This window comes from Chrysoperla carnea, chromosome 5, assembly GCF_905475395.1.
Source record: "Chrysoperla carnea chromosome 5, inChrCarn1.1, whole genome shotgun sequence".
In the NCBI taxonomy this organism is placed as follows: Eukaryota; Metazoa; Arthropoda; class Insecta; order Neuroptera; family Chrysopidae; genus Chrysoperla; species Chrysoperla carnea.
This window is the reverse complement of record NC_058341.1, coordinates 43,732,525-43,758,666: the sequence shown is the minus strand read 5'-3', so window position 1 is coordinate 43,758,666 and position 26,142 is coordinate 43,732,525. Positions and strand designations below refer to the sequence as shown.

The 26,142-nt window shown below is 28.4% G+C and overlaps 1 protein-coding gene across 3 annotated transcripts; it reads left to right on the top strand.

The window, feature by feature from the left end:
* The first annotated feature begins 1,143 nt into the window (after positions 1–1,143).
* Positions 1,144–26,126, top strand: LOC123301798 (14-3-3 protein epsilon). Of its 3 annotated transcripts, none has more exons than XM_044884699.1 (5): positions 1,144–1,296; positions 23,312–23,466; positions 23,974–24,129; positions 24,319–24,658; positions 25,939–26,126. In XM_044884699.1, the coding sequence occupies exons 1-5, from the start codon at positions 1,233–1,235 to the stop codon at positions 25,992–25,994; spliced, it is 771 nt and encodes a 256-aa protein (XP_044740634.1). In that variant the 5' UTR covers positions 1,144–1,232; the 3' UTR covers positions 25,995–26,126. The 3 variants fall into 3 exon arrangements, with proteins under 3 accessions (XP_044740634.1, XP_044740633.1, XP_044740631.1); XM_044884698.1 differs by having other exon boundaries at positions 25,933–26,126; XM_044884696.1 differs by having other exon boundaries at positions 1,145–1,296; positions 25,930–26,126.
* The last annotated feature ends 16 nt before the right edge of the window (positions 26,127–26,142 follow it).

Here is a 26,142-nt window from a genome sequence, read left to right as displayed (position 1 = left end):
AAAAAATAAATGGTAAGTTTAATGTGTTGTAAGTAGGTTCATTTTATAAGAAAAATGTTAGAAGAAGAATAAATTTTTCATATAAAAGCTGTCGAATACTTTGTTATGTATTGTTTTTTATACGCGTTTCATCGTAGTATTAATTCTCACTAAATTATTCGTGGAAATAATTATTTCGTTAAATAATTACTATAAAATATTACCTATATACTTGTGATTTTCGATTAAATCAATTGGTTATTACGGGGAAAATTGTAGTTTTAAACATGAAGGGAAAACTGCGATGAAGACGCATGTTTATTTTTAAACTAAAAACTTCGCCAATTATGCTGCAATTATTATTAATTTTGGATTAATATAAATTTAAAGAATTTATCAAAGTTTATTTTTTCTATGCAGCACAAAATATTTCTATAAAATTTATTTTTGAATAACATTAATTTGTCCTTTTTTAAGAAGATAAAAAAAATGATATACTTATTTATAAATAACATAAATTTGCTTATAATTTAATTAATTTTTTTGTAAATATTTCTATGTACTTGTAAATATTTTAAATAAATTTACTTTGCAACTGATTTTCAATTGAGTTCTAATTTTAAAAATTAACGAAGTATTTATAAAAAGTGTGTACATAAATTTTAATGTTGCGGAAATCAGTGAAAAGAAATGTCGATTATGTAATAAAAATGTTGCGTAATTAAAAGTTTTTGTCAATAAAAAAATGTAAATAATAAATTATGCAAAAATATATAAAATTACTCTCTATTGATTTAAAACGAAAAAAAAACTGATGTTGTTTTTTTTAAAATCAATTTTCTTCACCTGATGCCCTTACTTCCTGTTATTTGACGGTTTATTAGTGAATTACAAAATTTAAAAACCGCGCTTAATTTAAATTACAACCATTATAAAACATGTTATTCTTTTAAAAAAAAATCACATAGCTTTGTATAAATTAAACATAAATTAAAACAAAAATTTTATTGATAATTTTATTAATTTATGAAAAAAAATGATGTTTATTTTATTTAAATTGTTAATTAAAGAAAAAAGGTGTAACAGGAAACGCATGCGCGTATTTATATTGAAATAGTAGTGACGTCAAGCGGATTGATATGCGCAACGTTTGAGGGTGCGGACTACTTTAGTGTTGGCGGGCGTAGCCATCTTTGTAGTATTGGAGTTGGCGGCGTTCTGTGTAGTGTGTGAAAAATCTTCAAACATCCACAATGTCGGAAAGAGAGGATAATGTTTATAAAGCAAAGCTTGCCGAGCAAGCAGAGCGTTATGATGGTATGTAAATATTTTCTTTAAAGCCGTGTTTCTTCTGTGATAAATTCACCAAAAACATACAGACAATGTACTTTTATATGTGATAGGATGACGCAGCCATTGACTGATTTATTCAATGTCAATTCTAATAATTGTTATATTTTATAAACTTAATTACGATTTTGATATATTTTTAATTATACGTTATCATTTTTATTGATGCTATTTTACCCTTTTATGTTCATTTTCTTTATTCAAATGAAATTTGCAAATGTCAACTGATATCGGCGATCGATGAGTCACCGCCCGGTATGTTTGTTGAACTATTAGAACCCCCCTTTTTTCCTAATATCGTAAAAATTATAACTTTTTTAAAAATGGCTTTAACTTTTTATTATGCAAATTTTTACGAGTAACCTTTACTAGGAAAAAATGATACGTCGAAAATGACAGCTTGTAACTTGGAAAAGTTATGCATTAGTTAAAAGTAAAAAAAATTGTTTTACATTAAAACTGCGTAGTTGTAAATTTATGTACGTTGTTTAAAATTTTTTTGAATATTGATTTTTAAATACCGGAACATTTTTGAATCGACAATGTTTAGGTTAATTTGGATTCTAATCTGGGACAGTCTTAAAGTGGTTTTTAAACATGTCATTTTTTTTTAGAATGTTAGTTTTAAGAAATTGTATAGTGAATTGTCGAGTCAATGAATAAATAAGATGTCTGGTTTGTCCGAACAACTTTCTCTAATAACTACAACTAAAATAAATAAATTAAAATTTTAGTTTTTTTACACCCACATTACTTAAAAGTATCATTTAAGTTTGTTTAGCTTAAATTCTTGAGTTGAGTCAGTTAGTGTTATCCTTTAAAGGAAAAAACATGGCTAATTTTTAAAGGGTTATTCTTATTAGTCACATATTTTATAGAAACATATGATTGTGAAAAATCAATTTTATTTTACTCCCATGAGGGTAAAATACGGCTAATTTTTATTTATTGTTCAACATTTATTGCATAGAAATTTAAATTGAGTAATTTGTGCTTTTCATTTTGTTTTAATAAGTCATTTGGAAAATATTTTTATTGAATTGGTATTAATTTTGTGCTTTAAAACCTGTATTTTATTCTTTTAAAAGAAAATTATCTCTGTGGGTCAGTTTATAAATTTTGCTCATTCGATATTTTCGGGATATTGTTTAATTTTATTTGAAAGTGATTTGGAAAATATATCGGTTAAATTTATTGTAATTTTAAGTTTTATTAAAAAGGAAAATGGTATAATTTTCCTCTTAACTAAAATAGAGACGGAGATTAATTCTTTTTTTATATAAATAATAAAGGCAATGAGATAGAGAATCCTACCTCAATTACTATTATGGGTAGTATTAATAAATAAAGATAGTAATTTGTATGAAAATGGGTATGTCTTTGTCATGTAGGCTCGCGTTGATTGCAGTTTGATATTCGGTATCAGACTAGAGAACGCCAATGGAAAGGCTCTATATCGTTGCTATGGTTACAACACTCGGTATTGATCGGCTGAGCCCCAACTTGCTCTAACTTCAGGGACATTAAAACATTTTTCGTGTCTAGGTAGTAATATATTTTCATTTACTGTTTTTCTTTTTTTTCCTTCTTTTATTTTTGTTTAAATTTTATCTTCAATAAAATAGTCTGACTTTAATAATTTTATATCGAGTATCAACTATTTTCCAATAGTTTTCTTTATTGATATATTTCGTTTTTCTTCATGAAAATTTTGTTTGTATCTTAAAGCTTATTTTATTATATATTTTCTTGGTAGGAGTTTTCCTTACTAGATGAAAACTTCTAAGCTGATTTAAAGTGGACTATTTATTGCCTTTTTTTATAAAAAAGTTCTTTATGAAATAGAATCTATATACAAAAAAATCTTTCCCTGTTTTTCGCTAAGAGTTTTAAGTAAATCAATTAAGGCCTCTCGAAGTCGAAAATGGTTCTTTATTACAAACATACTTACTGTTTTGGCCCGGGATATAAAATTTAATTTTTAAAACATCAAAATTTAACTTGAACGAAATATTATGTATTTGGTTATAATCAAAGCGAGTTAGAAGGAAGCGAAAATCGAGTTTTCACTCATTGTCAGGGTTTTATAAAATCGTATACATAGGAAAGATTGAGGTGTTATCCGTAATTTTTGAATGCCCATTTACAGCTAGATTGTTGTAGGTATAGAAACTATGGTAAAAATAAGAGCTAAAATTTTCGAAATCTTGCTTAGTTTTCGAGATTTTAAAACTAAAATTGCTTTTGAACCTGTTTTTACTAGCTTGGTATACATCTATGTAACGGAATCTTTGAACGTGAGGTTCAGTCACTTCGGATTTAATTGAAACTTCGGACACTTATCAAGGACCGATAACAACACAATACAATAATCTAATAAATTTATCCGATTATCCTGATCAGGATCTTTAGGAGTAACGATTTTTTCCATATCTGAAAAAAAGCTGAACTAAAAAGTAGAAAATAAGTAAAAGTATAAAAAGGCATTAAATGAAGAAACTTAATATCGTAAAAAAGCATGGGTGCTTTAGGTGCTTTTTAAGGTATTTTATAATGACTTTACTTTTACCAATATCTGCAAATAAAATATTTACAACTAGCTTGATACCCGCTCAGCGAACTGTATCAGAACAGATGATTTGTATCTCGTTCATTTTTACAGAAATCTTTAATTTAGTTTTAAAATGATGTTCATAGCTGGTACAGAGAAATGTCAAAAGTTTCATTTGATTTTTTTTATTGTAAAGTTTCATTGAAATCCATTCAGTAGTTCTTGCGTGAAAATGTAAAAAACAAAAAACAACCTTTCTTTCACATTTATAATATATAGAAATAGCTGAAATCTAGCACCCCACTTTCTTAATCCTTTATTCTATTTTTTAACGTATAGAAATTATTTTCTACTTTTTAGTTCAGGTAGTTACAAAAGCGAGTTTTTTTCAGCTTTTTAAATTATTTGCTATAAGTTATATATGTGGGATAATAGTTTGCATTATTTTTTCGTTTCTGCATATGGAGGTTGCGACAAATTTTATGGATGCATTTTTGAGATGGTGAAAATCACATGTTTTATCTTTTCTCGTTTAAATAGCTAATGATTTTATATGAAACAAAGGTTATATATTGTATTATTTCATTTTTCGTTTTAAAAAACACGTGAAACATTCACAATTTACGGGACAATAATTCTCAATTCATCCCATAAACTTTTAAACGGTCGTTAAATAGCTATCGTAAACAAACGTTCGTAATATGTCAAATATGCTTAGTAAATTTTTATGTACTGTTTTAAATAACACGGTACAGATTCAATTTTTTGATTCATTTTCGAAAATTAAAAAAAAAGACATACGAAATTGGTGTTTTTAGTGCCCATCTGATAAATCTCTCCTTAATTTTAAGTAAGGGCTTACCCGATTCCATTCGAAATCTAACGCGTGAACCGATTTTGATAATTCTTACATCAATCGACTTGTCTTGCGGATTTTACTAAAGACAAAGATTAACGCAAGAATCATTTAAATTGGCCCCCTCGGTTGATCTCTAGAGCGCCACCAAGGACCAAAGATACATACTCGGCGAACTCGACGAAAATAAAAATCGGCGAACTATGTTGTAGGAATGGAATATTATTGAACGGGTATTGGGAAGATTTGAGTGGGTCTAAAGGTTTTAATGGGTCCGACTTTTAAAGGCGTTATGTCATCTACTGGGCTAGTTTTTTACTATTCAGTTTTTATTTAATGCGGTCGGGTTTTTGATTTTTAAACATTTATTTTAAAAAAAAATTTTAATTTGAATGTCAAGGTTAAATCAAAATACTGCCGTATCGGTAGAAGTGTTGCATAAGATTACATTCAGAATATTCCACAATGTAATTTAGGTAGCTAAAAACACAAATCGGTAGATTCTTTTCTAAAAGATTAAGAACCTTTAAAAGAAGTACGTCGTATTAGATATCAATAATTTTTAATATTTTTATTTAAATATGACAGTATGACTAATGATTTTATGTCATTGACCTTTTCTAATTTTTTTAAAATCGTTGCCCTCGTCTCTGCATTAGGAGACATAGACATTGAGGTGGGTCAATAACGACCTGAATAATGAAACTTTTAATTTTAATGAATTTTGTAAGAAATTATTTTCGCTTTATAATCGATTTTAATTTAAAAATTTGAATCCTTTTTTTGTCGCTTGTGGTAATTAAAATAATAATTCTTTAACAAAAATACCTTTAAATTATTTTCGAAATATCGAAATTGAATTGTCTCACAGCTCAAAAAAAGGGTGTTATTTTTTAAATGTCAATCGCAACAATATTTTGTTCATAGAAATCTTATGTATTATGTTATGTCATTGTGTTAAAATATGATTTTGGCTCTAAGAGCACCGTGGCACCTACCACACATGACACATTCTAGTACGAATCAATTTGAAAGCTGTAGGTAATTTGTGCTCCATATTTTGTTATTCCATTTGTGTGATGTTACTTCTTACACCTTTTAGGCGAGACGATAGACTAAAAACGCTTTGAGATCGATTTTTTTTTTCGTATAAGACAGATGAAAGGCTTTTTAAAAATAAATATATATTTCAATTTTTGTATTATATAAATAAGTAGTTCGATTATCAAGTCACAATCATCGTTTCATGTGCTTACAATTTATACTGTTCTAAGTATCTGTCAAATTGTGACGTCAGCCAATCAGCTTGACCAAGTGGCTAGTGCTTGATCAATGAGCATGATCCTTTAGGCAAATGATATTCGAGTATTTTATCACCTGATTTTGACATTTAAAATTAAAAATACAAATCAAAATCGGTTTTTTGCATTCGATTCAGGAAGTTGAATTAAAAAATTGGTGACCTATTTTGATTCTATTCAATCCATAAATATTTGTTAGGCATCACCAGGATGCATTCTCGTAAATGCATGATAAAAAAATTTATTACCTGGTAAATAATAACCGAAATCGCCCAAATTTCGTTACTCCGGGGTTTTTGGCGTCGCTGATCACGAATATGATGATAAAAAGTTAATTTGACGCACCTGACGATCTGGTTGTACTCCTCATCTCCAGGATAATCTCTAAATTGTTATAAAATGATTTCAAAATAATTAGTCGAGGATTTTCGAGGTTCCTGTACACGAATATGACAGCTAAAATACACTTCGATATACCTGGGGATCAGGATACCCTTGTTACAGAGCTCATATCCAGGATTTTTCACAAAATTGATCACGAAATACAGTCAAATTCGGTACTCGGAGATTTTCGAGGTCACTACGCCGATAAACCACACACAAATCAATTTTAATCCTACATTGGCCGTGATATTGCCGACATACGCTGCTGACTCTGAAACGGACACATCTTTCCTTTATTCCATAAAATGATCAAAAATACCAGAATCTTTTACTTGAAGGAGTAGATACTATTTCGGCTTATCTAATTGTTTTCAATACGTTTTTTGAACAAGTAAAATAGGAGTGATTTGCAAAGTTACTTATATGTATTTCTCAGTTCTTGCTATAACGTTATCGACCCTAAAAAAAATTTGAAACAATTGATAATTTTAATTTATCTCACGGTCGATTCGAAATTTACTCACTAAAAGTCGTTTTGTTAACGCATTAGAAATAAGATACTTTTCATGCTGTAGCCGCTTGTTTAGGAATAAATTAAATATGGTGTCCACATTACTGGAAAAACTGGAAATGTCAAGGAATTCAAGTTCTACTTGGAAAGTCAGAGGAATGTCAGTAAAATTCCTTTAAAAAATGAATAGTCAAAGAATTTTATTAATTTCGTAAGAAAGTTCTAAAACTGTAGAAATTATTTAAAAATGGCGCATGTGATTGTAATATTTTGAATCATAATTTAATCTTACGATTTTCCCTGTTCGTTATTTGTAAAATTTTCGTTCCATTTTCATTCAAAGTAATAATTTGGCCATTGAATTTTTGAAATATTCAACTGGAAAATCTTGAAAATTTTTATTTCGGAAAAAAATATAGTAAACATAGTGGCAACTCATTCAATTTTAGACCGAATTGAAAAAATTACAATGTATTTTAAATATATTCACTGCAACGTAAATAATTAAGTTATTAATTACTAGGCAAAAAAAGTTTACAAACATTATGAGATTTCATGAAGGTGATTAACCTTTTTGATCTCAGATTAAAAATGACGGTGAAATAATGTTTGATGTTTAATCTGAATATAAAAAAATATTGAAGGATGAATTATTTTAATTGAAATATTTAAATGGAATAAATCTTTCAGTTTGACAACTTGCATAATTAATTTCACATTCGAAAGTGAACTGGTTTTATACCAATGAAATTTAAAACTAAAGGAAAATAAGAAAATTAATTTATCGGAATGTCATGCTGGCTTTTATAAAAGCCGAGAATGAAACAACTTTTAAATAGATAATGAATGAAATGGGATTATTTGTTTTAAAGCTAGTAGTATAATAGTAATTGACGTTTTCGTTAATTCAAAGTCAAATGGAAATTTAAATTTAATGACAAGTGAAACATGATTATACAAAAATTACAGCGATGTAATAGTGTCACAAATAAAAAAATTAATTTATATGATTAGAACAAGGCCCGGAGGTCGTTCAAATAATTGTCGTAACCTACCTGCGAGTTTCCATGCATTTTGTACGGGTCCCCATACGGATTTTCATTTAAAAAATGATTCTTTTTTGTTTCGGGCTATTTTCAATCAAGTAAAGACATATCTTATATCTTCTATCCTTGTCAAAAAGCGCTGTTTGAAAAATATAAAATATAGCTGTCCGAAACAAAAGTAAATCGATGAAAAGATCTATTCATTTTCTCTAACGCGCTACATTCTATTTAATTGACGGAATATCAAATTTCAGACCCCCTGTCCCTCGCAAGAGCAAGAGTTTTCCGATCATTAATTCAAAATAGGGAACATTGTGACAACGGATTTTGGAAAAAATAGATCCGTGAAAAATATATTCTGAAAACTAGACCCAATAGTCGACAAAATCAACCCAACCAACTCGTAATTACAACAATACTCCGGGTCTATAAAATTTTCAGTCTATTTTTTTCCGATTACCGGTGGCAACATGAGATTGCTCTCAAAACATTTCAACCAAGGTTTCCTCTCGGATTTTATCAGCGAATTCTTTCTTATTTTTTGTTTCTTGAGATTTTAGAACTTGTAAATATTTCGACTATCTACAAATTAGTTTTCACGCAAATTGATAATCTCGAAAATATTCTATTTTCATCATTACTGCGTCAATTTTATCAATGGTTGGCTATCGAAGCATATTTTGAAGACCTCTTCACGTATTTTAAAGAAAGGCATATTCAGTGAGCCATACCGTGAAAAATACTGCTTTTGCAAGGGTGAAAACTAACAAATCTTGTTAGTTTTTATAAGTTCTAGCTAACAATTTTTTTCGATACAATTATAGTTTTTCGTGAAAAATGGTTCCAAAGCACCACTCCCTCCTGTTAAAATAAAAATTGAAATTTTAGTTGGAAATAAACAAAAAATTTATAAATTTTACGGAACATTTTTTGCCTCTATCTTTTTCTCGGGTTATATTTTCATTTCCAACTCCATAAATATAACTTCTCACTTTATTTCGTGGAGATCAAAAAAGAGATTGGGAAAATGCTAAGTTGATTTTTAAGTGAAATAGTAAAAACTTAAATATTTTATAAAATATTTTCTTCCAGTTAGTATTCGTAAAGAAAACTTATCATACTTAAAGATGCAGTAAATAAATTTTTCTATAATTTATTTACAATGAATACAATAATCAGAAACCTATTAATTTGGCCTTTAAAAATCGTATCCACTACGGTTTTCCTTTAAATATGAATCCGTTAAAGCTTATATTGATAAAACATTTAAAAAAACAATTTTTATTGATTTTAACTTGAACGCAATAGCTAAATGGATGTTGTACCATTTTCAATTTCTATCACATACTAATCCTGAAATATTTTTTTATCATTCAATCGAAAGCTGTAAATTTAATTATTTTAAAATTGAGTTTAAAACGATTTTAAAAATAAAATTATATAATTTTATTATCGGAAAATTTTTGTTGAGTAATATAATGATTTAAACTTTTTTTTTTCATCGTTTTTCTATTGATTTTTATATTGTTAAAATATTATATTTTCAACTTTCCAATAGAAAGTTTTTGTATTCGCTTCGAAAAAAGAAATCAAAAAATTGTATGCCGTCTTTATTCGTTTCGAGGTGATTTCGATGGTTTTATTTTTAACCGACTTCAAACCAAAAAGCAGGAGGTTATCAATTCGACTGTATTATTTTTTTTTATGTGTGTTACTTCAGAACTTTCTACTGGGAAAACCAATTTTGATGATTCTTTATCTATTTGAAAGCTGGTGCTTCCCGTGTGGTCCCATTTTATTTGGGTCTAGCTCTGACAACAACATCCATGATAAAACCATAAAAGTCTTAAATTTGCATTAAGTATGCACAACAAGAGGGCGAATAACTCAATATCACGCCAACTGATTTCAATGATTCTTTTTTAGTGACAAATTAGTTAGTGGACTTCAAATTCACTAAAAATCACAAAATGAAAAAAAAAAACTTAACAAAAAGAAAACCGAATTCAAAAGAAAAACTTTTCCAGAACGAATTAATATGCTCTAAAAAGTAAAAAAATAACGATAATATAATGTAGTTATTTTTTTACGTTTTAGGTCATATTGGTTCGTTTTGGAAAAGTTTTTCTTTTGAAGTCGGTTTTCTTTTTGTTTAAAGTTTTTTATATAAAAAATAATTCATAATTATGAAAAATCTAAAACTCAGTTCAAGGTTTTATTTTCTTCCTGAAGGCTTTTCGAGAACTTCAAAGTCATGGACGTTGAAATTATATAATAGCTAGGATTCTCTATCAATCTTTTAATTATTTAAACTAAAAATATGAATTAAAATTAAAAGTAATACCTATTTCTCAACAGCTTTTTTCTTGAAACTTGCAGTTTTAACTTCTCGTATTAGTAAAATGGAAATTTTTACATTAACGACAATGAATTCGATATTCGTATTTGACAAACATGCGCCAGACAAAAAGAAAACGATGGAAAAAATTTTCATGAATTCTAGTCTAAGTCTGAAAAGCAAGTTTAAAAGAATTATATAATTTTATCTCCATGAGATGGTATCACGGATTTATTAATTTTCGCAAACAGAAAATTTTAATTTAGTCTCTACTGGTTATATCCACGGTTGTTTTATTTTATTTCATTTTATGTTTTTGTAAATGGGAAAGAGCAGGTATAGACGGACGGGCAAATTGTCAATATTCTGTTAGAATTTTTAAAGAGTACCATCAAATCAATATAATATCACTCACTTCAATCACGTCAGAGTATTTTGTGTGCACTAAGCTATATAATCTGCATTTGATATTCTTTTTTTATTATCGTTATTTATTATTTTTTTGTAGGTAGTGAGATTTTTATTTAAAATTCATTTTTGAAAAGTTTAATAAATAAATTTACTACTTCCATTAAATTATATGAAATTTCATATGATTTATTGAAGTTTTGAAGGAAGTATGTCAAGTTTTAGCATTTTACCTGTATAATAAAAATTTTCATTTGCAAAAAATGGTAATTTCGGAAAAATTAACAATTTTCCGTGTTTTTGCTGGTTTTATCAATTTTTCTTAAAAACTGTGGTGGCAATATTTTGATTATCATCTGAACATATTTTCGCTCTTAGGAGCTCATAGAATTTTATCACAAACTATTCAGCTAGTATCGTAAACTTGTTGGGTGATCAACTGAATCTTGTGTCTCCCTATTCAATCCCGCTCCCTCCAATTCCTTGATATTTAGTTTTTTTTAAATTGAGTTTTGCAAGAAAAGCTGACGTGATATGATATCTAAAAGGGAAGTTAAATATTTGGATTCAGCACCCCAAAAATAACCAAGTAGTTGTAAAATTGTTTTGTAGACCTGTGTAATAGCTGAAGATAAAATCCTGTGATAGTTGCTGTTGGTGGAATCACCCATTCCTCTGATTTAATTAATCCGCTCCCGGGATACTATGATAATTCTCTCTTAACAAATAAAATCTACTTCATAGATTCAAATAAAACTATGCAGATTTTATAATGCTTTAAAATCACAACACTTGTCATATTACTAATGTAACCATGTAAGAGAAGTTCTGATGAGAAAATAAACTACATTCTCAACACACAAAAGAATAATATTACATCGTCATAGCTCATTTACGTTTGAATAGTTAAACGTTAGGTAGCCACTGATCTGATTTTATTATTTTCGTACAGTAGAACTTGGTTATACTGATATCGACTCTAGGACGATTTGGCTAGGTCCTGACTGAATTCAAATGTACGACACACGGGCATAGAACGAATTACTCTTTTGAATTGTATAAATAGTAAAGCATTACCTACGGGGTTAGCAGAGGGCTATAGCATTACAACGGTGTCAGCTTGTTTAGGGCAAAAATTTTAACTGTTGACAGCTATTCATTTTTTTTCTCGTAAGGATCAACTTTTTGCATTTTTCATTTTCGAAAAATATCGAACTTAGGAAAAAATTGGTAAGAGCCAAAACTGGAGGAAATTAAATTTCAAATACCTTTGTTTATAATAATTTTTCGTGTAAAATTGAAAATAAAGGAATTGTTCAATAAAGAAAAATTCGCTTACTGTTTTCGGGTCTAAATCGAAAAATATCGGCCCGAAAAAAATTTCTGTAATAGAAATAAATTCAGTTCATAGACTGAATAAAATTTCTGTTCATTTTGAACGCAAGGGCTAAAGTCGACAAACTCAACCCAACCAACTCGTAATTACAAAAATAATCCGAGCCTATAAAATTTTCGGTTTATTTTTCCGAATCAATCCCATGGTATCATGACACATATTATGAATTGAAAATACAATTTTTAATAAAAGGTTGGCTATTTTTTGTTTGTAAAATAATATGGAAGCCAAAATTGAATCATCTATTATAAATACGAAATCTTCAATGTCGTTATAATCGATTTTGACTGTATTTGTATATAATGGAACATCTATTCATCATCATAGAAGCAAAAGCAACCCACCTCTGATGATGGTATTTATACTTCCCTACATTGTATGTTAATAATAGCCAAGCTTTTTATAACAGTGCTAGTATATACTATGTAGTAATGGAGTATAGAGAATGATGTGCGCTTGCTAACTAGTAATCTATTACTTCATTGCTATATTTGAATAAAGAATATAATAAATTTGTGCTTGACTTATCATAGAGTTCTAGTTCAATTCATAGATATTTATAGATTTTCAATTATTTCAATATTTAGTGGCTTGAATATTTTTTAGAGGTATACAGAGTGGTAAAAAACATCTTAGCAAACAGACTTTAGTTAAAATAATTATAATTTCTCAAAACATTTACAGCCGGGAAAGCTTCTTTTGCTAGATATAGATAGGGTGTTGATATTTTGGAAAATGGTACTTTTTAGGAGCATTTAAACGCGTACGAAGATAGTTAAACATATTATTTTCTACAACTCTTTGTCAAACAATTCAGCAGGATGTTTTCAGCCACTCGTTATTGATGCATTGCATTTCTAGAATGCACGTTCAGTGGAAACTATTATTCGACTTTTCCAAAAATAATATGTATTCTCATTCTAAACGATCGGTCGTAAACGTTTATTTTGTTGGACAAATGTTAAAGTTATAGACATTGAGCGTGTTAGCCGAATACTCGGCACAAACGTTCTCTCCAGCACCAAATTAAGTACCCGTTGTAAGCTTTTTCTCTAAGAAAAAACTGTTAGGGGTGTTAAAATAACAGAGATTACAATCGTTTTTGTACGTTCTGTAATGGTGTATTTTTCCGTACTAGACGTTATCTCCCATGTTTAACGACTAAAATAAAATGTTACAAAATGTATGGAGAAAAGAAGCATGAAAAAATCCTTAAAACTCTGCAATTGTTGACATCTTCGATTTTATGAAACAGTTTTATTACGAACGCTATAATTATGATGGTGAATGTAATTTATTTTGAACAATTGACAATCAAAATCATTCATAGTAACATAACCTTCGATTCGATTTCTGTCGAATCATGTCATTTAAATAATAAATAGCAAATACGAATAAATATATTTTGTATATTTATAAACCTATCAGGTCAGAACTATGCTCCTAGTAAATACATTATTTTTATTAATCCTTTTATCTTACTAAGAGTATTTACCATAGAAGTAATAACATAGAACCGTAATGTGACGTTATAGATAGACATCTAAAAAAAGTACGCGAAAAGCTGCCTTCGTCTGTCTTATATTTCCTTCATGAAATACACAGACATGCACGTGTTCATACAATAATTCAAAATATTAATATAGCGCTTTTTCAGTCTGAGAGACAAAGAGGGAAGACGGTCTCCTTTTTCGGTCTCTTTTTTAACGGTCAATAATTCACTTCTTGCGTTTCCTATGCTTTTAAATCTCTTTGATATGTACAAAACGTCTTTGTATTCAAATGTTTTCCGTTTAATCTCGAAAGTTAAAAACCCCTTCAATTCGAACTAATTTCATGAATATCTCAAAACTGACTTTGAAATCTTAAGATTTTGTGGGCAGTGATTTTCTGATAACTTCGTATTATTCACTCACAGATGACGAGACTATAATTCGCAATATACCTTAATATGGGCAATCTTGAATATAAACGAGATAGTTGTCACTGCAATAAAGACTCGGATACAGCTAGTTGAGAAATTAACGCGATAATTAAAAGAAATTCAAAATTTCTCATTTTCGAGATTTATTGCGAACAGAAATTTTATATTTTCACTTCTTTCTAAGAAGCAATGAGCGAAATCATAAACAGGCAAAACAAGCATATTATTTAGTTTGAGATTTAAGTATTAAAAATCAATTTTTGTATCATCTTGATCGCGAAAAAATAAAAATAAATTCCAAAACGGGATCTTAAAATTTCTTTTTTTATAACACATCATTATTTTTTCTCTTCTTTAAAGCTACATACGTGTACAGGGTGTTTCAAAAAAATTTCATCTAAACTAATAGTTTATGAGAACATTATTTCAAGTATATCCATTTAGGCAATTATATTTTCCCAAAGATCCAGTTATTAACGTTATACCAAATTAATTATTTCATATAATTTTAACAATTGATAACTGGGAGTTGCAACCCCGCCAACTGGCGATAATAATTCGTACTTATTTAAAAAGGAAGTGGGTCCGTTTTCAGTAGTTCTAATTTAGACTACCAGATGGCAATACTTGCACTAATCATTTTTAAAGGCAAATAAAAATATTGATATCAGGTTTTCAATAGTTCCAATTTAGACTACCATGGTACTTAATTTTATCAATAGTAGCCAGTAGTCAAAGCAACTAAAGACGCATAAGCTCGCTTGGCTATTGAGCCGGTAATTTTTTTTGAAAAACATTCAAAAAATGGTGACAAAAATGCAAAAATTCTCCCCAATATCTCGGTGCCTATGTGGACTAGAGTTCTTGCAGATGAATTAAGTTTTAATAAATTTAGTAACATAATTTTGCAGCACCCTGTATAAATAAAAAACCTTCTTTGGTAAGTCAGATGGAGCGTGTGTGCATCTATTTCAATAATTGTGCTCCTTAAAAAAGCACTCATAGATATAACACAAAACGTAAGTGTGTATTCACATTTACAACCCCTATCTCTACTTACTGTTACGAAGATAACACAAAATTGTAACTAAGAACAACCTTGACCTAACTTTTTTTTTTTAAACTTAACTGAAAGAAAATAAGGAAAAATTAATATAATACAATTTTGTTACATAAAAACTTTTTACGCTTTACTCGGTAGAGATATTATATGTGAGATATAAAAATTAATTTTTTTTTATCTTATCGATGGGAAAAAAAATTTATTCAATGTCGATTTAATTTTATATTGATTTTGTAAAGAGGTGAGTGGAAACCAGGGAATCTTAATAACCATCTACCTGTATTCTAACACACTCCTGTTACAACCTTTCAAATGATAAGGATGAAGTCACCAGTTCTAGCCAACGGCAATAAATATTATTAGACGAAAATTTCTCGTTCGATATTTCTGAACTCGAAGTTCGTTCTGTTCATTATTATAAGAACAATAGCTGAACCCATTTCTGAAAAATAGTGTTTTTACATTTTTAAGTCAGTCTAGCTTGGGGAATAAAAGAAGTGTCTGAAAATGACAAAAGCAATTCCAGTATTTAAAAAACTACCCTTGAAGGTCATTTATACAGCTCGTGCCTTAAGATTTTATAACTTAAAAGTTCTTATTGTTAACTTGCATAATCGGAAAATTCAATAGCTTCCGTTTGAGAAATTCTAGTTATTGAAAGTTGGTAATACCGATTTTCTGCATACAATTGTGACCGATTATTGGCAGGCGTTTGCTCAAAGAATTTGTGACATTTTTTTCGATTTTTTTATTAATTTTTAAAGGTTTTGTACTATACAGTGTGTTTATTTCAAAAGTATTCACTTTTAATAACCCTTGACCTGATGTCATTATTGTTTTGGAGTGAAAATACGTCGATTTAGATATCATCAAAAACCAATCGATCGATTTTATTTTTTTATCAAGGTTAAATAGAGAATTTGATAAATTTCAAAGTTGAGGTAGCTAGGGTTTCAAGGATGAAGTCTAAAAAAAATTCCTTGGGTACCATTTTTGAACTGCTCTCTCGATATCTAAAACATTATATCTAAGAGATTATAAGATTATATCCACTTCGATCAGATTTAAATAAAACATTGCGACAAATTGCTTCGTGTTTTACTCCAGCTTAAAAACATTCTATAAATAAATAAAATGTTAATAAACTATTGATTTTTTGATGAAATGTTGACTACTTGTTGACACAATTCATATAAAAAATTTTTAGTAATTCACAAATTTATATATCAGAATATTTTTTCATAAGTATATTATATATTCACAGATGTAATTAATCTTTTTCTGAATTTCGTTACATATTCTTCGTTTGATTTATTAACATATTTTTACCATTATTTTAAATTTTTTTAAGTAATGAATCAGTAAAGTTTGAAAGATTGGATTTTTGTAGGATAAATTTTTTACGATTCAAATTTGCGCGCACAATGCGTTGAAATGTTACCGATAAACAACAGAGATAGAAGCTAGATGATACTTCTTAAAAAATTAATATACGGTAAATCGTTTTGAATGTACGTTTGAGTTTGAAACTTCATTTCAGTTTTTTTCGAAGCTCAAGTTTCGGATTATTTATAAACACACGAATAAAAAATAGAATTGTTTTAAAGTAATTTTATTAATCAGTAAACTTGGAATGTTAAAAATAGGTTGTTTTTTTTTTTTTTTTTTGTGAATTTAAAACCGTAGGCGTAAAATATTTAAAACAAATTAAATCATTTTTTCATATTTGAATTTGAAAATTTGAAATTATTACAATATATATTTTGAAAACCGGTTTTCTAAAACTTACTGGCTTGAAGGCTATTAAATTACTGTGTGTACCTTCGAAATACGTAAATGACGTGTCCTGCCTGATTACGCCATTTTGCCCCATATTCATCAAAATGAGGTTAATCGATATTCAGGAAGTTGCGCCGGCTAATAGATAGTCCATTTTATTGAATGTCGGTTATTCGTTTTTTCCCGAGAATAACAAAAACTAGATATGTATAAATTTCAAGCTTGGGGACGCAATCAAATATTTTTCGGATGCCATGGAAGAGAAATGTCCATCACCGAGAATTTTCTTAGAATTGTTCTACAAAACAAACAAAGCCTCGGCGACGATGTAATAAGTAAGATTTTTTAGGTGTGGATATACTGACGCTATTCTACTAAGGTAAATAAAATTAAAATGTTGAATAGTTAATAATAATGATAGTGCGTCGTTGTTTATTCAAAAAAAAATCATTGGATTAGCACAATAAATTGTCGTCAGCATTCAGCACCTGGGTCAAAAGAACTAACTCAAGGTCATCAACAATATGTCTATATGAAACTTTTTCTTATCTTAATTACTATAAATTACATCATATATTAATGGAATTGAACGTTTTAATTTTGCACACAATAATTATTAAATTTTAGTTATTTCATTTACTCTAATTCAAATTATCGATAATCGTCAGATTAATTAAATTATTGTCTTACAGAAAAGGTGTTAGGCAGTTGGATAATCCCAAGTCCGAATTTTGCAATTTAAAAAAAAAATTTATAATGGTGTGCCAGAAAAATCTAAGAATTAAGGAGACGTTCCTCAATGAATATCATTAAATTTTAAGCTTGCCGCGCTGTTAAAAATTTTTTAGGTCCCTTGAAAGATCAGTTCTTGACTATGAGAAATTGCGTAGGTGACAAGCAAGTATTTTAACAATCGCTGAGACTTGTCCTTACGGTCAGCTTCTTTCATAGAAAAAAACTCGGTAGTGGGGCCTTTTTAATTGAATATGATCTACAGACTTGGAATTGTTCAACGAACGAACTCGTATCACCTAGTGGGGAAACATAAGAATATAATTAAGAAAATTTAATTTTTCATCGTTTAATTTAACTTATAAATATAAATTATGATTCAACAAAATTTTTGTTTAGTAAATTTAATTACCTAACAGTACTTTTTTTTTTAATATAAAATAATTATGTTCAATAATTATTACATAAAAACTTTATTAAATCATTTTCTGTAAAAAAAAAAATATATAAAAGTAAAAACAAACAATTTACTGAGTTAGTTGTTGAAATACCATGTATAGACAGTGTTGATGACCCAATCGTTTGTTTTTGACGTTATGTAAATAAAGAAATATATCATCCACTCTTAGATAGCCACACACATGTATGATATTCCCATATAATACATACTAAAAAATTTGCGCTCTCGCCTACGGACCCAAGACCCAATTGATCTACGTTGCTCATTTACGAATTCAACCTTACTTTTTACGACCTTAGCACGCTATAAAAAGTATCTTTTTTCGTTTTTGAGTTATCGTGTTGACGGACATACAACCGAAAACGGACTAATTAGGTGATTTTATGAACACCTGTACCGTTGGTAACATCAATATTTGCAAGCGTTACAAACTTGGGACTAAACTTAATATACCTTGTCTATATTTCATATACATGGTACAATAAATTAAATATACCAAGCGTTTAAAATTTACTTTAATTTCATGCTTTTTACTATATGAAAAAAGCAAACAATTTTGACAGTCAAAATATGGTGAAAATCTGATACAGTTTATTTCTAATGCAATATACCTTAAGTTACTATAAAGCAAAAGAGTTCTAGTGGAAATTTTTGCTCGTTAAAGATATATTTTACGATTGCCAGAATATTAACGTTTCTGTTTTCATAAATAATCTCGTTATGATTTCAGTTTTTCGAGAATCGTTTGATTCTAATTGAGTGGGTGCATTCACTCAATTATTTATTGGCAAGTGCTACTAAGTACTAACGTGAATTAATTAAAGTGCTAAATAAAAACATTTTATAAAATTATTTATTATTTAGCTTAGCAGAACATTTCCTGTTGAAATTCTTAACATATTTTATTATAAATATACACCATATACATATTAATTTGTCTTAGGTTATAAACTAATCAAATCGAACAGACAGATAGACAATCCTAACGTTTCATAAGTCATGTGAATGTGTATGTATGATGTATGAATGGTCTGGTCTAGACCCAACTGGTATGCAACTACAAATAACTACTCATTTAATGTAATTAATATAATTTGTATGGTTAATTTTATGAATCATTGTAATTAGTATTTTAATTTGGAGAAACTAATCGATTATGAATATATGAAATCTGGTGAGCGCAATATTTTTTCCTCTATCGGTAATACAAATTGTAACAGACTTGTTAGAATAATAACGGAAAAAGATTGCCTCCTCTAAAAGTAAGGAAATCAACTTTTTTAGAAATTAGTAAATAACTTTCTCAAATCCATTTTGCAATTCATTTTCAATGAAGTTTGTGTTGTAAAATTTTTTTTCGAATCAGGCTTAAAACAAATTTAAGACTATTTCTAGTTTCGAAATTTATCACCGTTAGCTTTAAATAATAAAGATTCCTTAGGTCATACTGCATGCCAAAATTTCAATTTTTCTAAGTACCCAATTTGGTAATATTTACTCCCAAAAATGTATTTTTTTCCAAAATTTTAACTCTGTGCTTACAATGTGTAGCATTTAAGGTCAAGGCACCCCCATATTTTCGTTATTTAGAGAAATACTGATTTGAAATTTTTCCCAGTCATACAGGGTAATGTGTCACATTTTTTAACATACTTAATCGAAATCTGAGTTTTATAACTCAGTCTACTACAAATTGACAAATAGGGACGATTCTTAATATTTTGCTATCGTTCGTTGTGGCTAGAGATATCGAAAAAAAATTATTAGAAAAATTTGCTTAGAATATTTTTTTATATCCCCATATACCGATTTTTAGGTCTCTCGTTTTAGTATTTCACAGGCCTCTCAAGATGTTTAGACAAGAACAATTTCATTATTTTGGTTTTTGCATACTCACGACTGACTAGAGTAATATATTCAATGAAATGGTATTAAAAATCATAAACTAACAAAATTGGACTATCATTAAAACTATTATAACAGTTAGAATTTTTTTTAAACTTATGATGTAACTGCGATTAACATTCCGAAGTATTTTGTCACAGTTTTGCGGTATAATAATTTATATTGCAAAGAAAAGAACATCATATATCAGGGTCAAAAAAAATAACGGATGAAGCAAACATTAAAAGAGCTCGAAAACATAAGTTTATACACATGATTGACGGATTTCTCTTCAAAATTTTCAATTAATTTGCTCTTATAAAGAAATTTATTGTAAATATACTGTATATCAAATTGCAAAAATCATTAATTGTAGGATTTTCTTTTCGAAAAGAGACATTATTGAATATTATGATTAAAAAAAAATCGTAAAATTTTTTTCTCAATTTAACAGCATAATAAAGCTGAACTGTCTATCGTATTCTCTTGTGTCACAAAACAAATTTCTCTCTCGGTCAATGAACTCTCAAAGTCTCAAGAATAATTAATATTTTATTTAGGTTACATTCGAATATTCTAGATATTTACGAAAATGTTTTGTCTCTAAGTAAGTGTAAAATTTCATTACATTATTTTGATTGAATTGTGTATGTGCATACATAAAAGAAAATCGTTAACCGAATTTAACATGAGTACAGAGTTGTTGGTAAAATGCAAATTTAAAACACTTGCCGAATAAACAAACCTAGATTTTTATCGGTATTAAATAGTAGATTATCTATGAAAGTTTATATAAGTTTGTATATCATTAAAAGTTTAATTTTATTTTAGAAGCTGAATTTGAAAAAAGTGAAAACAAATGCTGAAATGTACAAATCGTATTTGTGGTATATAGAATTAGAATCCTTAGATTTGCATACCACCACAAAATTTGAATAGACCTAAAAAATGGAAAAACGAATGCAAAGAGCACGCATTGTGTGTTGATATGAGAGCCTGATGATTCTCATTCTGCGCACTAATTACACGGGCATTTTATCATTCGTTGCCACTTTGTAATGTTTACAAATTTTTTCAATCCCTAAAATTAAGTTTAACTTAATATGACATTTTAAATATGGACTTTTACAAATAATCTAACATCTTAACTCTAAAAAATGTATTATGCCCCGTCTTAAGTGTTTAAAATTAGGGCATATCGACTACGAGTCGGACACACTGTATTTTTATGATCGAACCATACACAAAAACTAAACTATAGATACTAAGAGAATTAAATAATTTTATAGTTGAATTATTGTTTATAAAGGGGTTGATTTTTGTTGATATTATAATTATCAAACAAACACTTGCAACAAATTTGCCAAACTCAATGAGTTTATATATTTATTATGTATTGATGAAATTTATTCATTTAGAAACTAATTTTATATAATCAATCAAAAACAACGATGAATCACATTCAAAAATAATTTGAAACAAGTGAAAACAAACAATTGACGTCAGTTAATTGTTGAAATACTCTGTATAGCAAGTGTTCAATGTCAGTGCTTGCATTATTTTTAATAAGAAAAGTTTAAAAAACCAACATTTTCAGCCGCCCTTTATTTGGTTTTCGAAAGTAATTTCTATAATTTTTTTTTCGTTTTTCAAGATAATCGCCCTATCTCTCTATCTTTTAGAGTTGTGGGGAAAATAGACACCAAACTTTTGTCCTAATTTTTCCACTATCAGCGTACCGTTTGCGGTAAGAATAGCTTTCGCCAAAAAATGAAATTAAAAATACTCTATTGGTAGACATTTCGTTGGAAAGAGGAATTATGTTATTTTTTGAAATTTTAAGAAACTAGCTTCTCCCAAAATCTTTTTGAATAATATTTTTATATATTTCAAGCTCCAAACATTCCATTTTCGGTATTGGCGGATAAAACCTAAAAATACAAAATACTTATTACATCAAAAAAAGACTTGGACACATAGTGGAAATTGAAACAGAAAATCGACCACTGATCGTGACTGTTTTCTTTCTTGACTTTGATTATAAATAAGGATCTTGTTTTTTCTACGGAATCTTAAAAAGAAATTATTAAATGTGTCCGTGAACTCAACAATTTACTAGGTTGTAGATAATATATTTATAAATATTGCCTTGACATTGTAAAGAAATTCTTATTTCTAAATAAATTAAAATATTGAATTTATTAAATAAAAAAAAAAAAGATTGAATTCCATTATGTCTGGATATTTATCTCTCAGTTCAATAACTTAAAGAAAGTTCTACTAATATCGATTTTCATTTTGCATGTAGTTGGAGGGGTCGGTATTTGAAATTTAAATTACTCGATTTTTATGCCGTTAAATAATGCAATATCAACTGTTTCAGATTACAAAGTATATATTTGACAACATCATTTAATTAATTGATAATAAACTACTAACCTTCACAAAATCCTTGTTTCATACTATTGCGCAGGGCATGCTTTTGCCACAGAATTTGTTGTATTTTTATTGGTCATTATTATTTAGTACAAACTTTAAGTCGAAATTAGTCAGAATGGATTCAGAGATGCTCAAAATGCAGAATTACTTTGGAAACTCCTTACTTAATTTTTTCGCGAGTAAACTCTCGTTACTTTGTACAAAGATCTGTCTATTGTTCCTGAAAAAGATAAAAAACGAAAATATCTGAAGCCGTGTACGTGACCTTCTTTTAAATCGCTTTAAGTTCAATGATTATTTTAACCAAATAATCTACGTACTTGGAATCGTCTAGCGAAGCGGGTGGGCAAAAAAATGTTCTGAAAATTAGAAACAGTAAAAAAATCATTTCATTAAACTATTAAGAATTTTACCGTTATTATTTAATAAAAAATGGTTAAATGAAAAAATAAAACTTAACTCGACCTTCAACATAATTGAATTGTAATGTCAAATAAAGGCAAATTACTAGTCATTAATTTTTTTAATAATCATCATTAAATTAATATTATATTTATAAGAGCCGTTAATAAATTATTTTTCAATAGTTGATACACGATATTATCGTAATATACGTGATTTTTACGTAAATTATTTCTTTGACGACGCAATTCATTTCTTTCGTCAAACTAATCAACTGTTTTTCATTCAAAATTCAAAGTATTTTAATTCCTAAACTATGTTAAACAAATCTTGTCGATTGTTGGTATATAAAAATAGGAAAAAACTTGTTTTTGCCTAAATGAAATATTTTTACATAAAAATGTCTAGATAAGAGTACATTGTCTGAAAAATGGCCGAGTTAATAGCTATTACACAATATAATTTAATATTTAACATTTTTAATAATTTTTATTTTATTTTATTACAGAGATGGTTGATGCCATGAAAAAAGTAGCGTCTTTAGATGTTGAATTAACCGTGGAAGAACGCAATTTGTTATCAGTGGCCTACAAAAATGTAATTGGCGCACGACGAGCTTCATGGCGAATTATTTCATCTATTGAACAAAAAGAGGAAAATAAGGTAAACATTCCAGAAATAATTATTTTCATTAACCCTCACAGAGACGCAATGTTGTTACATAAAACTATCAAGAATAACTTAGTTCATTCAATTTCTTTCTTTCCTTATTTTCTCTGCTAAATAAAATGAAGGACTCAATGATGATTAATTCTTGGATTGAATTGGCCCATTTCGAAAAAGTTATGTTGCAAAATAGCAATTAACTCCTATTGCTAACTATTTTAAATGTAGCTAATATTATGTTGTAAATTGGAACAAAAACTAAACATTTCACTCTTACCTGGGTATAAAAACAAGAATGAAAATTTACACTTTTTATTGTTTTATCCAAGAATGTGGACTAAAATAAATACTTTTTTGTCCAACCATTTTATTATAAGGTAAACGTTTTCTCTAACAAGAACTAAATTTAAAATTATTATTTTTTAAGTTTACGATTCTCCGAGGATTGGACAAATTATGCAATAATTAGTATTTATTAGTAAATAAATAATTTGTTGTTTTTAGGGAGCAGAAGAAAAATTGGAAATGATTCGACAGTATCGGTCACAGGTAGAAAAGGAATTACGTGATATTTGTAGTGACATTCTCGGTGTATTGGATAAACATTTAATTCCTTGTGCTTCAACTGGTGAATCTAAAGTATTCTATTACAAGATGAAAGTAAGTAATCAAAATTAGGGTTCTAATAATAAAGACGTTGAAAGTTCCCTGTAATATCAATCACCCGACTTAGTTTTTATTTGATTTACCAATACTTTTCACAAAAGTAAAATCCAATTTGATTGACATTACATTGGATTAAAATTGAAATAAAAAATAAAAATATTTATAATATTTATTTATATTTAGGGTGATTATCATCGTTATTTAGCCGAGTTTGCAACCGGTAATGATCGTAAAGAGGCTGCTGAACATTCATTGGTGGCATATAAATCAGCTAGTGACATCGCCATGACAGAGTTGCCACCCACACATCCAATTCGGTTGGGTTTGGCATTAAACTTTTCTGTATTCTATTATGAAATATTGAACTCACCAGATCGCGCCTGTCGTCTAGCTAAGGCTGCATTTGATGATGCCATTGCAGAATTAGACACTCTATCTGAAGAGAGTTACAAGGACAGCACACTTATTATGCAATTGTTGAGGGACAATCTTACTCTTTGGACGTCTGATATGCAAGGAGATGGTAAATATACATTTATTTTTAATTTTATGCAAATCAAAAATTAATAAGAAAGATTTCAAGAATAATTGAAAACGGAATTTGGTGTATTGTTTTAATTAAAATTATTAATCAAACATATAATAAAATCGAATTTATTTAACGATTAGAGAAATAGTTAAGTATTTGAAGAATCGAAACAATTGTAATAATTGTTTATCCGGTCATCAAATGAATTAAACTTTCGTGTTTTTAGAATTATCCTAAAATATCAAAACTCAGAAAAGAAACACTTCGAAAATATGATATTGTCTGGATAGGAAATGACAAGAGCAATAGCTATCGAATTCAAATGTTGATTACCTACGTTATTTAAATACTTTGTTGCTTATGTGCAATTTCAGATAAATCATGCCTCGATGAAAACATGAATTTTCTTTTTTCTTTGAAGGAATTCTAATAAAAGTATACAAATTATTTCAAAAATTTTTGTTTAACCATGGTTGGTACGTTTATGAAAGGTGATATGACTAACTTCAAAATGTAAATGCTTAAAATTCAAACATTAAACATTAGAAATAAAACGAATTATAGTTAATTGATTAAATGCTTTGTAAATAAATTCAAACTCAGTTTTTATTACTTGTACAATAGCTAATTAAACCTGTTTTATTTGAAACTATTCATTGCATTTTTTAAGATTCATTTAGCGATAATACTATACGATGGAGGTACCCAAATACGTCTCGCTTTCGGTCGACAGGTTGTTCTCAAGGAAGGCACAGAGGACGCCTTGGTCTTGGTGATAGGGACCAATTTGCGGTACCTCTCTTATGTCTTATTATTTTATTACAATTATACGATGGAGCTCCTGACAAAGAATTTTTATTCATTCAAACTACTCATATATTATAATTCTGACAAAAGAAACTACCCCCCCCCCCTCCCGCTTGTTACTTAGCGTAAACAACGGAACTTATGGTTTATGCATGCACGGCACACATTTGTCCACTTATGATTTCTATAAATATCAGTATCTTCTATTATTGTATATGATTTTCAGGAAGTATCGAAACACCCCTCTGAACTCTGAAATTATTAGAAACATTTCTTTTGAAAATCGAATAGTTTCGGCAGAAATTGAATACAAGATTTTTGTCTACAGTAGTTTTGTCATTCGGTTTTTGTGGCATCCAGTCGGTATCCAAACTTTACGAAAAGCCTGCACAATTTTAAATAGTAAAAGTTATCAAGGCAGTTATATTTTTTTTTTAATTTCCTTTTCTTTTTTATAGAAGTTGCAGGTGAAACTGAACAAAAAGAAACACTGCAAGACGTCGAAGATCAGGATGTGTCATAACTTGCATCTTGTGTTTAAAAAATAAAAAAAATAAACAATGTACTGTAATTTGTGTACTCGCGCAGTGGTGATGTGGCAAAAAAAAAATTTCTTGGATTGTGCCACAGTAACTGTGACATAATTCAAATAAATGCAACTACAACAATCA

Bases quoted from the DNA above. Each gene is read 5' to 3' on its own strand.
- LOC123301798 (XM_044884696.1), top strand. From the start codon at position 1,233: ATGTCGGAAAGAGAGGATAATGTTTATAAAGCAAAGCTTGCCGAGCAA. The intron at 24,130-24,318 runs GTAAGTAATCAA...ATTTATATTTAG, and splicing joins TATTCTATTACAAGATGAAA to GGTGATTATCATCGTTATTT. The intron at 24,659-25,929 runs GTAAATATACAT...TCTTTTTTATAG, and splicing joins GTCTGATATGCAAGGAGATG to AAGTTGCAGGTGAAACTGAA.